This window comes from Mya arenaria, chromosome 1, assembly GCF_026914265.1.
Source record: "Mya arenaria isolate MELC-2E11 chromosome 1, ASM2691426v1".
NCBI lineage: Eukaryota > Metazoa > Mollusca > Bivalvia > Myida > Myidae > Mya > Mya arenaria.
This window is the reverse complement of record NC_069122.1, coordinates 63108963-63120587: the sequence shown is the minus strand read 5'-3', so window position 1 is coordinate 63120587 and position 11625 is coordinate 63108963. Positions and strand designations below refer to the sequence as shown.

At 37.7% G+C, this 11625-nt stretch overlaps 1 protein-coding gene across 1 annotated transcript; it reads right to left on the bottom strand.

The window, feature by feature from the left end:
- Positions 1 to 11270, bottom strand: LOC128231822 (uncharacterized). The gene is made up of 2 exons (XM_052945033.1): positions 11053 to 11270; positions 1 to 3363 (listed from the first exon to the last, which is right to left on the bottom strand). The coding sequence occupies exon 2, from the start codon at positions 1713 to 1715 to the stop codon at positions 582 to 584; it is 1134 nt and encodes a 377-aa protein (XP_052800993.1). The 5' UTR covers positions 1716 to 3363; positions 11053 to 11270; the 3' UTR covers positions 1 to 581.
- Between the last annotated feature and the right edge of the window lie 355 nt (positions 11271 to 11625).

Below are 11625 nucleotides of genomic sequence, written 5' to 3'. Positions count from 1 at the left end.
TTCAATTCAATTTTTTTTAATAAAGTTCCATTATCACCCAATGTTGTGGAATAGTGAAGTAATGAAGATTTAACCTCACAACAGTCTTTCTCAAATACTGTCCAGGCTTTTTTATGCTAATAAAATAACTAACCTGGCAATGTTAGAACAGAAATCGTCTTGGCATGAGATTGGATCACAAGGATCATTATGCACCAGTCAATTGAAACCACGGCTCCCTCATCCGGGGGTATACCTGTGCCTGTGGCTTAACCTTATGTCCCTTGGGTGCGGGTGCCTTTGGTGGGGACTTAACCACCAGATTATCTCCGCAGGGCTGGGAATTTAGCTGGGGTTGGCTGGACCGAAAATAAAAGTCCCTGGTATTCCGGGACCTGGGGTGGATGGTTGAAATTGACTGATGCATGAGCTTGTGTATTCAGATTCAGGGTTTTGGTGCGCAATTTTTGGTGCGCACTTTGGTGATGAATACAAATGCTTTCCAGCATCTACATATTCCCTACTCTTTTCAAATAGCCCTGAACGATAAAGGCCTTCAACCAAATCAGGATGGTCGAAACTTAAAATCACACTCTCCTCTACTACCGGTACTTTGATTGTTTGATGTTTCTCAAGTTCAGTGTAAAATCTTTCTTTCTGTTTAAGCTTAATTGTGGAAATCCAGACATTCCTGATAAGGCTAATTTTTGGTTCATGAATGCTTGGTCAAAACTAAATTGCCAGAATAAGTTTTGAAATATGTTTGTCAGAGACAATTCTTCAATCATAACGTGCAGTGGTAATCGAGGGAAAAGTTCTGTGAATTTACTTCTGTTAAGCTGGCTATAATTAAAGAGGACAATACGCTGGCTCCAGCTCTTAAAATACACATCCTCCTCTGGGAATTTAAGAGACAAAGATTCTGCAATTAAACACCACAGATGTATGTACGGATCAAAATACTCCAAATTGTTGGTTTCAATACTACTTGCATTTGATTTGTTTATCAAGGACAGTTCTTCTGGTTGCTCTTTTAAATACCGTTTCGTTAAATGATCTTTCTCGCCGTTATAACTCATCGACTGTGGGGTGGTATATACCATAATCTGTGGATATTCCAAAGATAACTTCAGAAGTTGCGAAGGGAGTATTTTATCTCCATACCTCACCATTTGTGGTTCGTTATATACCATCATTTGTGGATGATTTGTCGATTTCTGTCGAAGGTTCAAAGGACGTATTTTATCACAATACATCACCATTAACGCTTTAATATATACCATCATCTGTGGTTTGTTATTTACCATAATTTGTCGCAGTTTCGAGGGGATGAATTTATTACCATACATCATTACTTGCGGTACGTCATATACACTCTTTTGAGGGGGTTCGCCCTCTCTCTTTTGATGTTTCACCGCATTTTTCCTAGTTTTATCTTTGTATATTATCATCTGTGGGTGTACCGCCTCTCTCTTCTGAAGTTCAAGCGGGTTATTCCTAGTTTTATCTTTGTAAAACATCATTTGAGGGGGTTCGGCCTCTCTCCTCTGAACCTTCACCGGGTTATTCTTTGTTTTATCTTTGTGTTTCCTCGTTTGTGGGTTTTGCGCCTCTCTCTTCTGAAATTTCACCGGGTTACCCCCAGTTTCATCTTTGAATATCATCGTTTGAGGGGGTTCGGCCTCTCTCCTCTGAAGTTTTACCGGGTAATTGCCCGTTTTACCTCCATACATCATCAGTTTTCGGTGTTCTGCCTCTCTCTTCTGAAGTTTGATCAGGTGTTTCCCTTTTTTTATCTTTGAACCCCATCATTTGAGGGGGTTCCGCCTCTCTCTTCTGACGATTCACCGGGTTATTGCCAGTTTTTCCTCCGTACATCATCGTTTGTGGGTGTTCCACCTCTCTCTTCTGATGTTTTACCGGGTGTTTCCCTTTTTATCCTTGAACCCCATCATTTGAGGGTGTTCCGCCTCTCTCTTTTGAAATGTCGCCGGGTAATTCCCAGTTTTACCTCCGTACATCATCAATTGTGGGTGTTCCGCCTCTCTCTTCTGATGTTTTATTTGGTGTTTCCCTTTTTTATCTTTGAACCCCATCATTTGAGGGGGCTCGGCCTCTCTCCTTTGAAGTTTTACCGGGTTATTGCCAGTTTTACCTCCGTATATCATCATTGTGGGTGTTCCGCCTCTCTCTTCTGATGTTTTACCGGGTGTTTCCCTTTTTTATCTTTGAACCCCATCATTTGAGGGCGTTCCGTCTCTCTCTTTTGAAGTGTCCCCGGGTAATTCCCAGTTTTACCTCCGTACATCATCAATTGTGGGTGTTCCGCCTCTCTCTTCTGATGTTTTATTTGGTGTTTCCCTTTTTTATCTTTGAACCCCATCATTTGAGGGGGCTCGCCCTCTCTTCTTTGAAGTTTTACCGGGTTATTGCCAGTTTTACCTCCGTATATCATCATTGTGGGTGTTCCGCCTCTCTCTTCTGATGTTTTACCGGGTGTTTCCCTTTGTTATCTTTGAACCCCATCATTTGAGGGCGTTCCACCTCTCTCTTTTGAAGTGTCCCCGGGTAATTCCCAGTTTTACCTCCGTACATCATCAATTGTGGGTGTTCCGCCTCTCTCTTCTGATGTTTTATTTGGTGTTTCCCTTTTTTATCTTTGAACCCCATCATTTGAGGGGGCTCGGCCTCTCTCCTCTGAAGTTTTACCAGGTTATTGCCAGTTTTACCTCCGTATATCATCACTTGTGGGTGTTTCGCCTCTCTCTTCTGATGTTTACCGGGTGTTTCCCTTTTTTTTATCTTTGAACCCCATCATTTGAGGGCGTTCCGCCTCTCTCTTTTGAAGTGTCCCCGGGTAATTCCCAGTTTTACCACCGTACATCATCGTTTGTGGGTGTTCCGCCTCTCTCTTCTGATGTTTTATTTTGTGTTTTCCATTTTTATCTTTGAACGTCATCATTTGAGGGGGTTCGGCCTCTCTCCTTTGAAGTTTAACCGGGTTATTGCCAGTTTTACCTCCGTATATAATCACTTAAGGGTGTTCCGCCTCTCTCTTCTGATGTTTTACCGGGTGTTTCCCTTTTTTATCTTTGAACCCCATCATTTGAGGGTGTTCCGTCTCTCTCTTTTGAAGTTTCACCGGGTAATTCCCAGTTTTACCTCGGTACATCATTGCTACATGCTCACTGTCTGGAAGTTGCTTGACATCCGGGCGGTGACTGAACAAGTATTATCTGAACGCCTTGTCTTTGTTGTTTTCTATCGTTCTAAGCGATACGTATTTATCATTGTCGATGTTCCGAAGGTTCCATGAAAAATGGGAAATTCTGTATTCATTCAAATTTCGTTGAAGATGCTGAATAAACATGTGGCTATGCGTTCCTGAAATATAAACGATATTGTTTTCGTTTTGGTTGAAGCAAAATTCCAGCGGGTGAATAACAATTATCTGGGATATATTTTGATGCCAGTAACTGCTCAAACAATATACGGGTTGTGGCAAAAAAGTTGTAACTCGGCATAATGTAATTTAAAAAATGCTTTATATAAAACAAATCACCATTTTAAACTTTCATTACTTTATAAATCATTCATTTTATCAGAACTTTTCCCAAATACGTATTCTTTTTTAACTATCTCAGGTGATCAGGTATGCACATTACGCAAAATGCTTCTTTTTGAACGACCCACAACCAACCTTAGTTCGAGAGTTGAAATTAATTCTTTTTTAAGTTTTGTCACGCACATTACGCAGAACGCTATTTTTATAGCTTTGAATTATTGAACAGACAGCCAAGCGAAGATCAAAGATCAAGCCGCAATCCTTTTGCATTGTATTTGTTAAAATTAACAAATACAATGGAAATAAATTTCTAGTTGCAATAGGCTTTTCGAACACATCTTATTTAACATATCACTTATATCGAACCATGTTGACAAAAGATATAATTTTTGTTCAAATTTATGTTCAAAAACCTTCTGAAAGTAAACGTTGAATTTTCAAAACGTTCGCTGCAATGATGACTACTTATGTAATGTAGTGCTATTTTGACCTCTGTATGAAGATCTAAACCTGATTTGATCCTTGAAGCTGGCGAAACTAATGTTTTAATTTTGTAAATTTACTTTAACTTGTAATTTTCTTTTTTTATGACTGATTTAATGAAATTAATTTCATGTTCTTACCTATAACACTATATTGATGTCGTTGGTTTTTAAAATCAGACCTATTGAATATTAAATTTTGATAGTATCAGTTAGATTCAGATATATTCGATATTTAATACTATCAGATAGATTCAAATGTATTGAATATTTGATAATATTAGATAGATTTAGACATATTTAATATTCGATAATATTGGATAAATTCAGATATATTGAGCATAAGATAATATCAAAGTTGCAGCACATGGGCCTTTGAACTCAACTCAACACCTTTTTCCCCCATGGCTGGAGATATTCATAATACATACAAACATTAATAGACAAAGAACATATATACAATAATTGTACAGTTCAAAACTATAGCATATTGGTGTCAATATATTTTTACAAATATTGTAGGATTTAACTTCGTATTTAAATATAGATAAAAATCTTTTAATCTACTTATAATGTTGTAAAGCACTCATTAAGTAAAACATGCAACTTGTACTTTGTGAGTATTCTGCATACATCCGGGATAAAACCAAGTTTCACAGAGTTATTGTCTTATAAATACATACAATATTTCTTTCGTTATACAATATTGAAACAAACTTACTTTTTTAAACAAAAACGTCAGTTTGCGTTTATCGAACTGGCTACAATGTCGGCTAAGATTCCGACATATCGGATTTGACTTGCAAAGGAAAGCCTTGCACTTCTTTGCCACAAAATTTTGAAATAGATCGACTGTCTGTGTCATTTACGGTCATTTTGTTCCATAACTCAGATCCGAAAGTGTCATCGGGACTATTATCTTTTGGTATAAGCTGCAAAAAGAGTGAACACCCTGTCCGAACATTGAAACGAGCGCATTTGCTTGCTTTTTGAATGCGTTGTGTTATGCATCCGTACATTTTAAGTTTGAATCCTGCGGACTACCAAGATGAGTAATGGATGTGACTTGTTGAATGATATGCTCACCGTCGATGGTAAGGATTTGGGGGATCTGAGTAGACTTTATCGACCATACAGTGAAGGTCGTCAAGAAAGAAATGTGACGAGTGATATATCTTTTGCAAGTGCTAAACTTCCGGAATTTACAGACGGAAGTTGTGCCCTATGACGGCAACTGGAAAGACGTCGTTATAACGCGTTTTTATACACCAGGTAGTAAAAAGAGGGAAGTACCCAATCCTGTCTGACGCCACGTACGACGTCGTCGTTGTTGTTATAGATAATCTCTAAACAGACGTTTGTCTTTTTGGTATTTCTTGACCGAAGGAATTTCCAAAAAAACTGTAGCCTAACTCAGTCGTTTTGTTAAGCTCGTCTAAGTACTTTTCTTGAGCTTCAATAGCTTTAAGGTGTATTTTTCTAAACGTATTTTTTGCTTGTTTGTATTGTGTATATACGGGCGACTGTTCCTCGCGGAGCCTGCCGTCAATGATGCAACGACGTCGTAAAAGACGAGATTCAGTGTGTGCACTTTTGACTTCGTTTGACCTATCTGGTTTTGCCCTTTTATTGAATTTGCTAGTAGGGTGTTTTGTCGAGGCATCGTGTACAGTCTGGTGATTGCTTGTCTGCCTCGGTTTATGGGTGCTTATCAAGAAGTAGAAATACCTGCGTGTGGATAGCATTCTTGAATTCTAAGATGTTATCGGATGTGCAGTTGTTCCAAGCAATGCATTCCTTGGGTGGTTCTGAGGATACGCCACTGTTTGGACGCATTTCGAAATTGAAAATAATTCTTGTATTCTTAGATATTACCGGATGTGCAGTTGTACTTTCAATTTTGCAAAATGGAGATAAAAAATATCAAATATGCGCATACTTATTTATGAAGTTTCATTCTAAATGAAGCCAAATGTATGAATATGTGCACAGCATCTGGTTTATGAATAAGATGATAGTTTACCTATGTGCATAGAAAGTCTTGGAGCCACTCTCAGTGTAAGTACATTTTGTTCAATGACATTGTGATTAACCATCGCCGTAGGTAAAACAATCTTGCCTGCACAATTTTGATTTCCTCTCGTATAATGCACCAGTCAATTGTTACCAGGGCTCCTTTGGGGATATAACGCGGAGTGGGGGGGGGGCTGTGTTTTAACCTGTCAGGTGTCCTCGTAGCTAAAGAACTTCAGCGAACACATTATATATTACCTTTTTGGACTTGTTCAATGTGTGGTAAACATAAAAATATCAACATTAAAGTTATGGAAGCCAAAACTAGTGTCCTCGCAATGCCGGGAGATTGTGGTGGTTGGCTGGCTGGCTGGTGGGACTGGCTGGACCGAAGTCAAAGTACCTGCTATTCCCTGCGGGGAGCGTGGTTACAATTGACTGGTGCATACTTTACAAGTTCTTTTTCTGAAGACGCTTTGTGCTCACTTTTTGTTTTCTAGCCAAGAATGAAAATCAATAATCAGTCAGAGATACAGTATGTGATGCATTGTTGTTGATATAAAGTATCAATATAAATTTGTGAAATATTTGAGGGAAAGGTATTTGGTTATATAATTTAACTTTGTAGTTTTATTTAACAATGCAGTGCCGAATATTTTGGAGATAGAATTGAATTAATTTGTATTAATCAGTTGACTTGTTGCGTTTAGGGAACAAAATTCAATTCAATTTTTTTTAATAAAGTTCCATTATCACCCAATGTTGTGGAATAGTGAAGTAATGAAGATTTAACCTCACAACAGTCTTTCTCAAATACTGTCCAGGCTTTTTTATGCTAATAAAATAACTAACCTGGCAATGTTAGAACAGAAATCGTCTTGGCATGAGATTGGATCACAAGGATCATTATGCACCAGTCAATTGAAACCACGGCTCCCTCATCCGGGGGTATACCTGTGCCTGTGGCTTAACCTTATGTCCCTTGGGTGCGGGTGCCTTTGGTGGGGACTTAACCACCAGATTATCTCCGCAGGGCTGGGAATTTAGCTGGGGTTGGCTGGACCGAAAATAAAAGTCCCTGGTATTCCGGGACCTGGGGTGGATGGTTGAAATTGACTGATGCATGAGCTTGTGTATTCAGATTCAGGGTTTTGGTGCGCAGTTGAAAAATTAATTAATTGTCTAATTCCATATTAAAAGTTAAAAATATATATTTATATATATAAGTTATACTTTACAATCCAAATCAAAGATACATTGTAATATCCAACGCAAGAAATGTTTGTTTATTCAAGTAAATAAAGCAATCCCCATACCAAGGAACAGCAGTATTGCTTAACCAGTTTAATTGACATTATGAGTTGGAGTTCAAATTGCTGCAATTAAAGGCACATCTAGTTTTCTGAATTATTCAAACTCTGATTTAGCAACCTTATTATAGTTATATGAACTACTTTTGCAAAATAAAAGTCATTTTAGATTTACAAGGACGGGTGAAAAGTATTTGCCAAATGTACTGCAACACCTGATAATGTTGCCTACGAATCTAACAAATTCTAGGCAATCCAAATGTTACAGTACTATTCAATTCGAAGTGCCTGAAAAAAAAGCTTCTTGACTCTACATTCAACATCTTCTTTCTGTATGACATATTGGACCAGGGAATCATGAACCTACAACCTTTTGCAACTATTGTGATAGGGAGCTATCAGGATAGTGACAGAGGACAATGCAAGAATGGTCAACTGCTGCATTTATTGAGTTATCTAATGCATACAAATTAAGACGGAGAAAATAATTCTCATTTTTCCAAACTACTTCCTTAGCATCTTGTATGTAGTCCTACATGAAGTTGTCTTTTACAATGATTGTTCAAAGTTAAAATGGCCTTGTGGGTTAAAGATGCTCTGTCCATGGGGTAACAGGTTTTATACATAATAGGGTTATAAGTACTGCGTTTTGATCCAGGCGGTTGTATTCGACTCATGTAGATTTTTGCAGATTCGGTTTTCACAAGTCACAAGCCGAGTAAAATCAAAATCTACCAGAATCGAATATGACATTCCGCCATATCCGGATCAAAACGCAGTACTAATAAATTATTAGTACTAGGTGATCTAATCAGTAGTGTATATAATAAAAGGATTATTAATCCTTTTATTATATACACTACTGATTAGATCACATAGAAGCCACATCTTTGCATAATAAATTGCATTTTAAGGATGCACTCATTGGTTTAATGACGTCAATTTAATATTGCGCAACATACTTATTATGACGTGACGTCACAAGAGTGGTATATGGCCGTATTGCACTGGAGTGGATTATGGGTTGTTGTTGCTGTCGAGTTTATAAAGGTCTGCCTGTGCCCTATAATGGCTGCATTATGGCTTGACCCCGTCACATCCCCAAGTGTGACTTAAACAGAATTTTGAATCCAAAGGGGGAGTTTTACCCCCATTTGGTTTCATTTCTCTAGTCTTAACTACAGTTGTAATTTAGATATTGAGTTGTATCTTAAAAAACATTTATGTGTAAGAATGGTATTTTTTCGAGGATGGGCAAGACTCGCGATGAGTTCATTGACAAGAAAGTCTTGTGAGAACAGGACTTTTCGCCTACTATACTACTCAAAATTTGATAAGGATCACTTAATTAGTTATTTGTAAACACTTAACCAAATAAGCATGCTTATTTTATTTCAAAGCATTAGTTTTATCCCTTCGCAGGCCTCTAGAATGTTCGATGATTTTGATTGTATTGCTACCAGCGCGTGCGCGGGTGGCACGGAAAACTGCATACCCACGAAATAAGGCCTTTTGGCATACATTTAACTTAAACATGTGGTCGTTTCTTGTTTTTCGCTTCGTGTATTCGATTTTTACTCGGACCATCTACCACATTGTGTTCAAAATGCCAAATAGAAGACGTTTAACTCCTGATGAAATGCATGTTGGCATTGGAATGCTGGAGGCAGGGTTGTCTCAGAGGACTGTAGCAGAACACCTGAATGTGTCACAAAGAGTAGTTTGCAGGATGTGGAATCGTTATCAAACGAATGGAAATGCTCAACATCGACATGGTGGTGGTCGTGCAAAGGCTACATTTGACATTCAGGATCGTTACATTGCGGTTTTAGCCAGACGTTACCGCTTTCGTAACGCCACTTCGTTACGTAATGACTTCCAGAACGCCACAAACGTAAGAGTTTAAACGCAAATCATCAGAAATCGTTTGCATAGTGCTGGCTTGATGGCACGACGACCGGCAATTCGCATCCCATTGACCCGATACCCCATCCAGGAGCGTTTGGACTGGGCACGTCAACACGTTGGATGGACGTTAAACGAATGGACCACAGGGCTTTTTACAGACGAGTCAAAGTGTTGTATTGACTTTACAGATCGACGTTCCAGATTGTGGAGGTTACGTAATGAACGTTTTGCTCAAGTTTGTGTCGCCGAGCATGACTGTTATGGCAAGGGCTCAGTCATGGTATTGGCCGGAATCAGCATGCACGGGAAAACAGTCTTATACGTAATTGAAAACGGTACGTTGACGGCTGTTCGTTATTGTATCGAGATCCTGGACGTTTATGTTCGACCGTATGCAGATGCAATCGGTCCTGATTTCATTCTTATGGATGATAATGCGCGCCCACACAGAGCAATCATCACAAACCTATTTCTGGAAAATGCTACCATCGAGAGAAGGGACTGGCCAGCTCTTTCCCTCGACATGAACCCGACCGAGCATGCCTGGGGCATGCTTCAGAAAGCTGTTTCTGCTCGTCCGGTCCAGCCAACAACGGTTCCTCAGCTCAGAACAGCGCTTCAGGAGGAATGGGCCAGACTCCCTCATCAACAGCCCCGAAGGCTTATCAGCAACATGCGGAGGCGATGTCAAGCTGTTATTGACGCTCGTGGACATCACACAAGCTACTAACATTGGTTTAAGAAAAGTTGAAAGATATTCTGTTGACTTTCCAACTTTGTTGACAACCTGATATACGCCTGCTTTTGACCCCTATCATGTTTAGGAATCCGTTACGCTTGAACGGAATTGGTTTGGTACTGATATTTTATGACATTTGAAATCTGAAACAATGCCATTTGATAACATTTAGTGTTGATATATCGTTTTCTTGAAATACGTATGTACTTTATATTAAAAAACATGATCCCTATCAAATTTTGAGTAGCATATTTTTAATTTACATTTTATTTCATTGTCGATATTTTTATCTTCACCGGATCAGATTAACCTTTTAGTTTCTCTCTAAGATTAACTTTTTAGTTTTCCTCTAACCATTCATTACCTGAACGTCAAACTGCAAAGTTGGGCGGTACTTTCAATTTGTTAAATAATGACCAGCTTATCATATAACTGTTTTAAATTTAAGTACATTTTATCGTCTCATATCCTGGTGAGTTGTTTTATGTCATTACATAGTTAATGAATAGTAGTTTGTATTAGATAATATCTAAATAGTTAAACACATTTGTATTTCTTTTTATTTTGTTCCATTACACGGGCGTGGTTATTGTTTTGTACCCTGTATTATGTCTTTTAACTTTTGTCTTGTGTTGTATTTCAATATATGTTATGTTTATAGGTTTTTCACCACAATAAAAACCGTAGAACCCCGAGAAGTGTTATTGTAATATATTACCTTCTACATATACATGTATGTTAGTTTAATGTATGTAATACATTGAAATAAGACGTCAGACTATAGGCCATTCGCCTATAGTGAACCGCCCATTTATTTTCAATAAGACCTTAACATGATACGAAAGGATGCGTAACAAATACTACAATTCTTTTGAAGAACAGCTTACAATTAGTATATAATGTTTAACAAATTAATTAAGTTTTCATATAATAGTTGAAACAAATCCGAAAATAGTAAAATAAAAGCAAAAATAAATACATCGTACATGATAAAGACTCAATTTATTAATCAATACAATTTATTATTTTATACAGATGCATGAAAAACAAATTTACCTGCTAACTCCAGGAAAACACGGAATAATACCAAAACATGGTTTTCGTTCCAACATCTCATTTTGTTTGTTTGTTAAGTGCAACCCGTAATTAGTCCCTTTATACAAATATCAGCCAGACGCCATTTGGTGATTAACCGTATTTTCTGTTTTTCTCCAAATAACACAACAACATTTATTATTAGGCCCTTACGGTTTGTATGTAATAGGTAAACATGAAATTCGCTAAACAAATTTTTGATAAGATGGAAAAATAAATTCATAAAATGAAACTTATTATTTAAGATACTTTATCCATACTTTATATATCTCTACATAGGAAAATGCATTTTGAAATGTATTCGAACTTTCAATTCTGAAATCGCTTAAAACGGTCTTGTTTACTGTTTGATTAAAATGACTGTATCGGGCGGTCTAGTCGTTTAATGTTGTCAACGACATAAAAACGAAAATCCCTATACAAAAGAATCTTATCTAGTTTACCAGTTAGTATGTTACTTACTAAGCGAAATTCGCAAATCATAACTAGATAACTAGTTAGCACCTGAATCTAGAATGCATTTATAGGTTACTG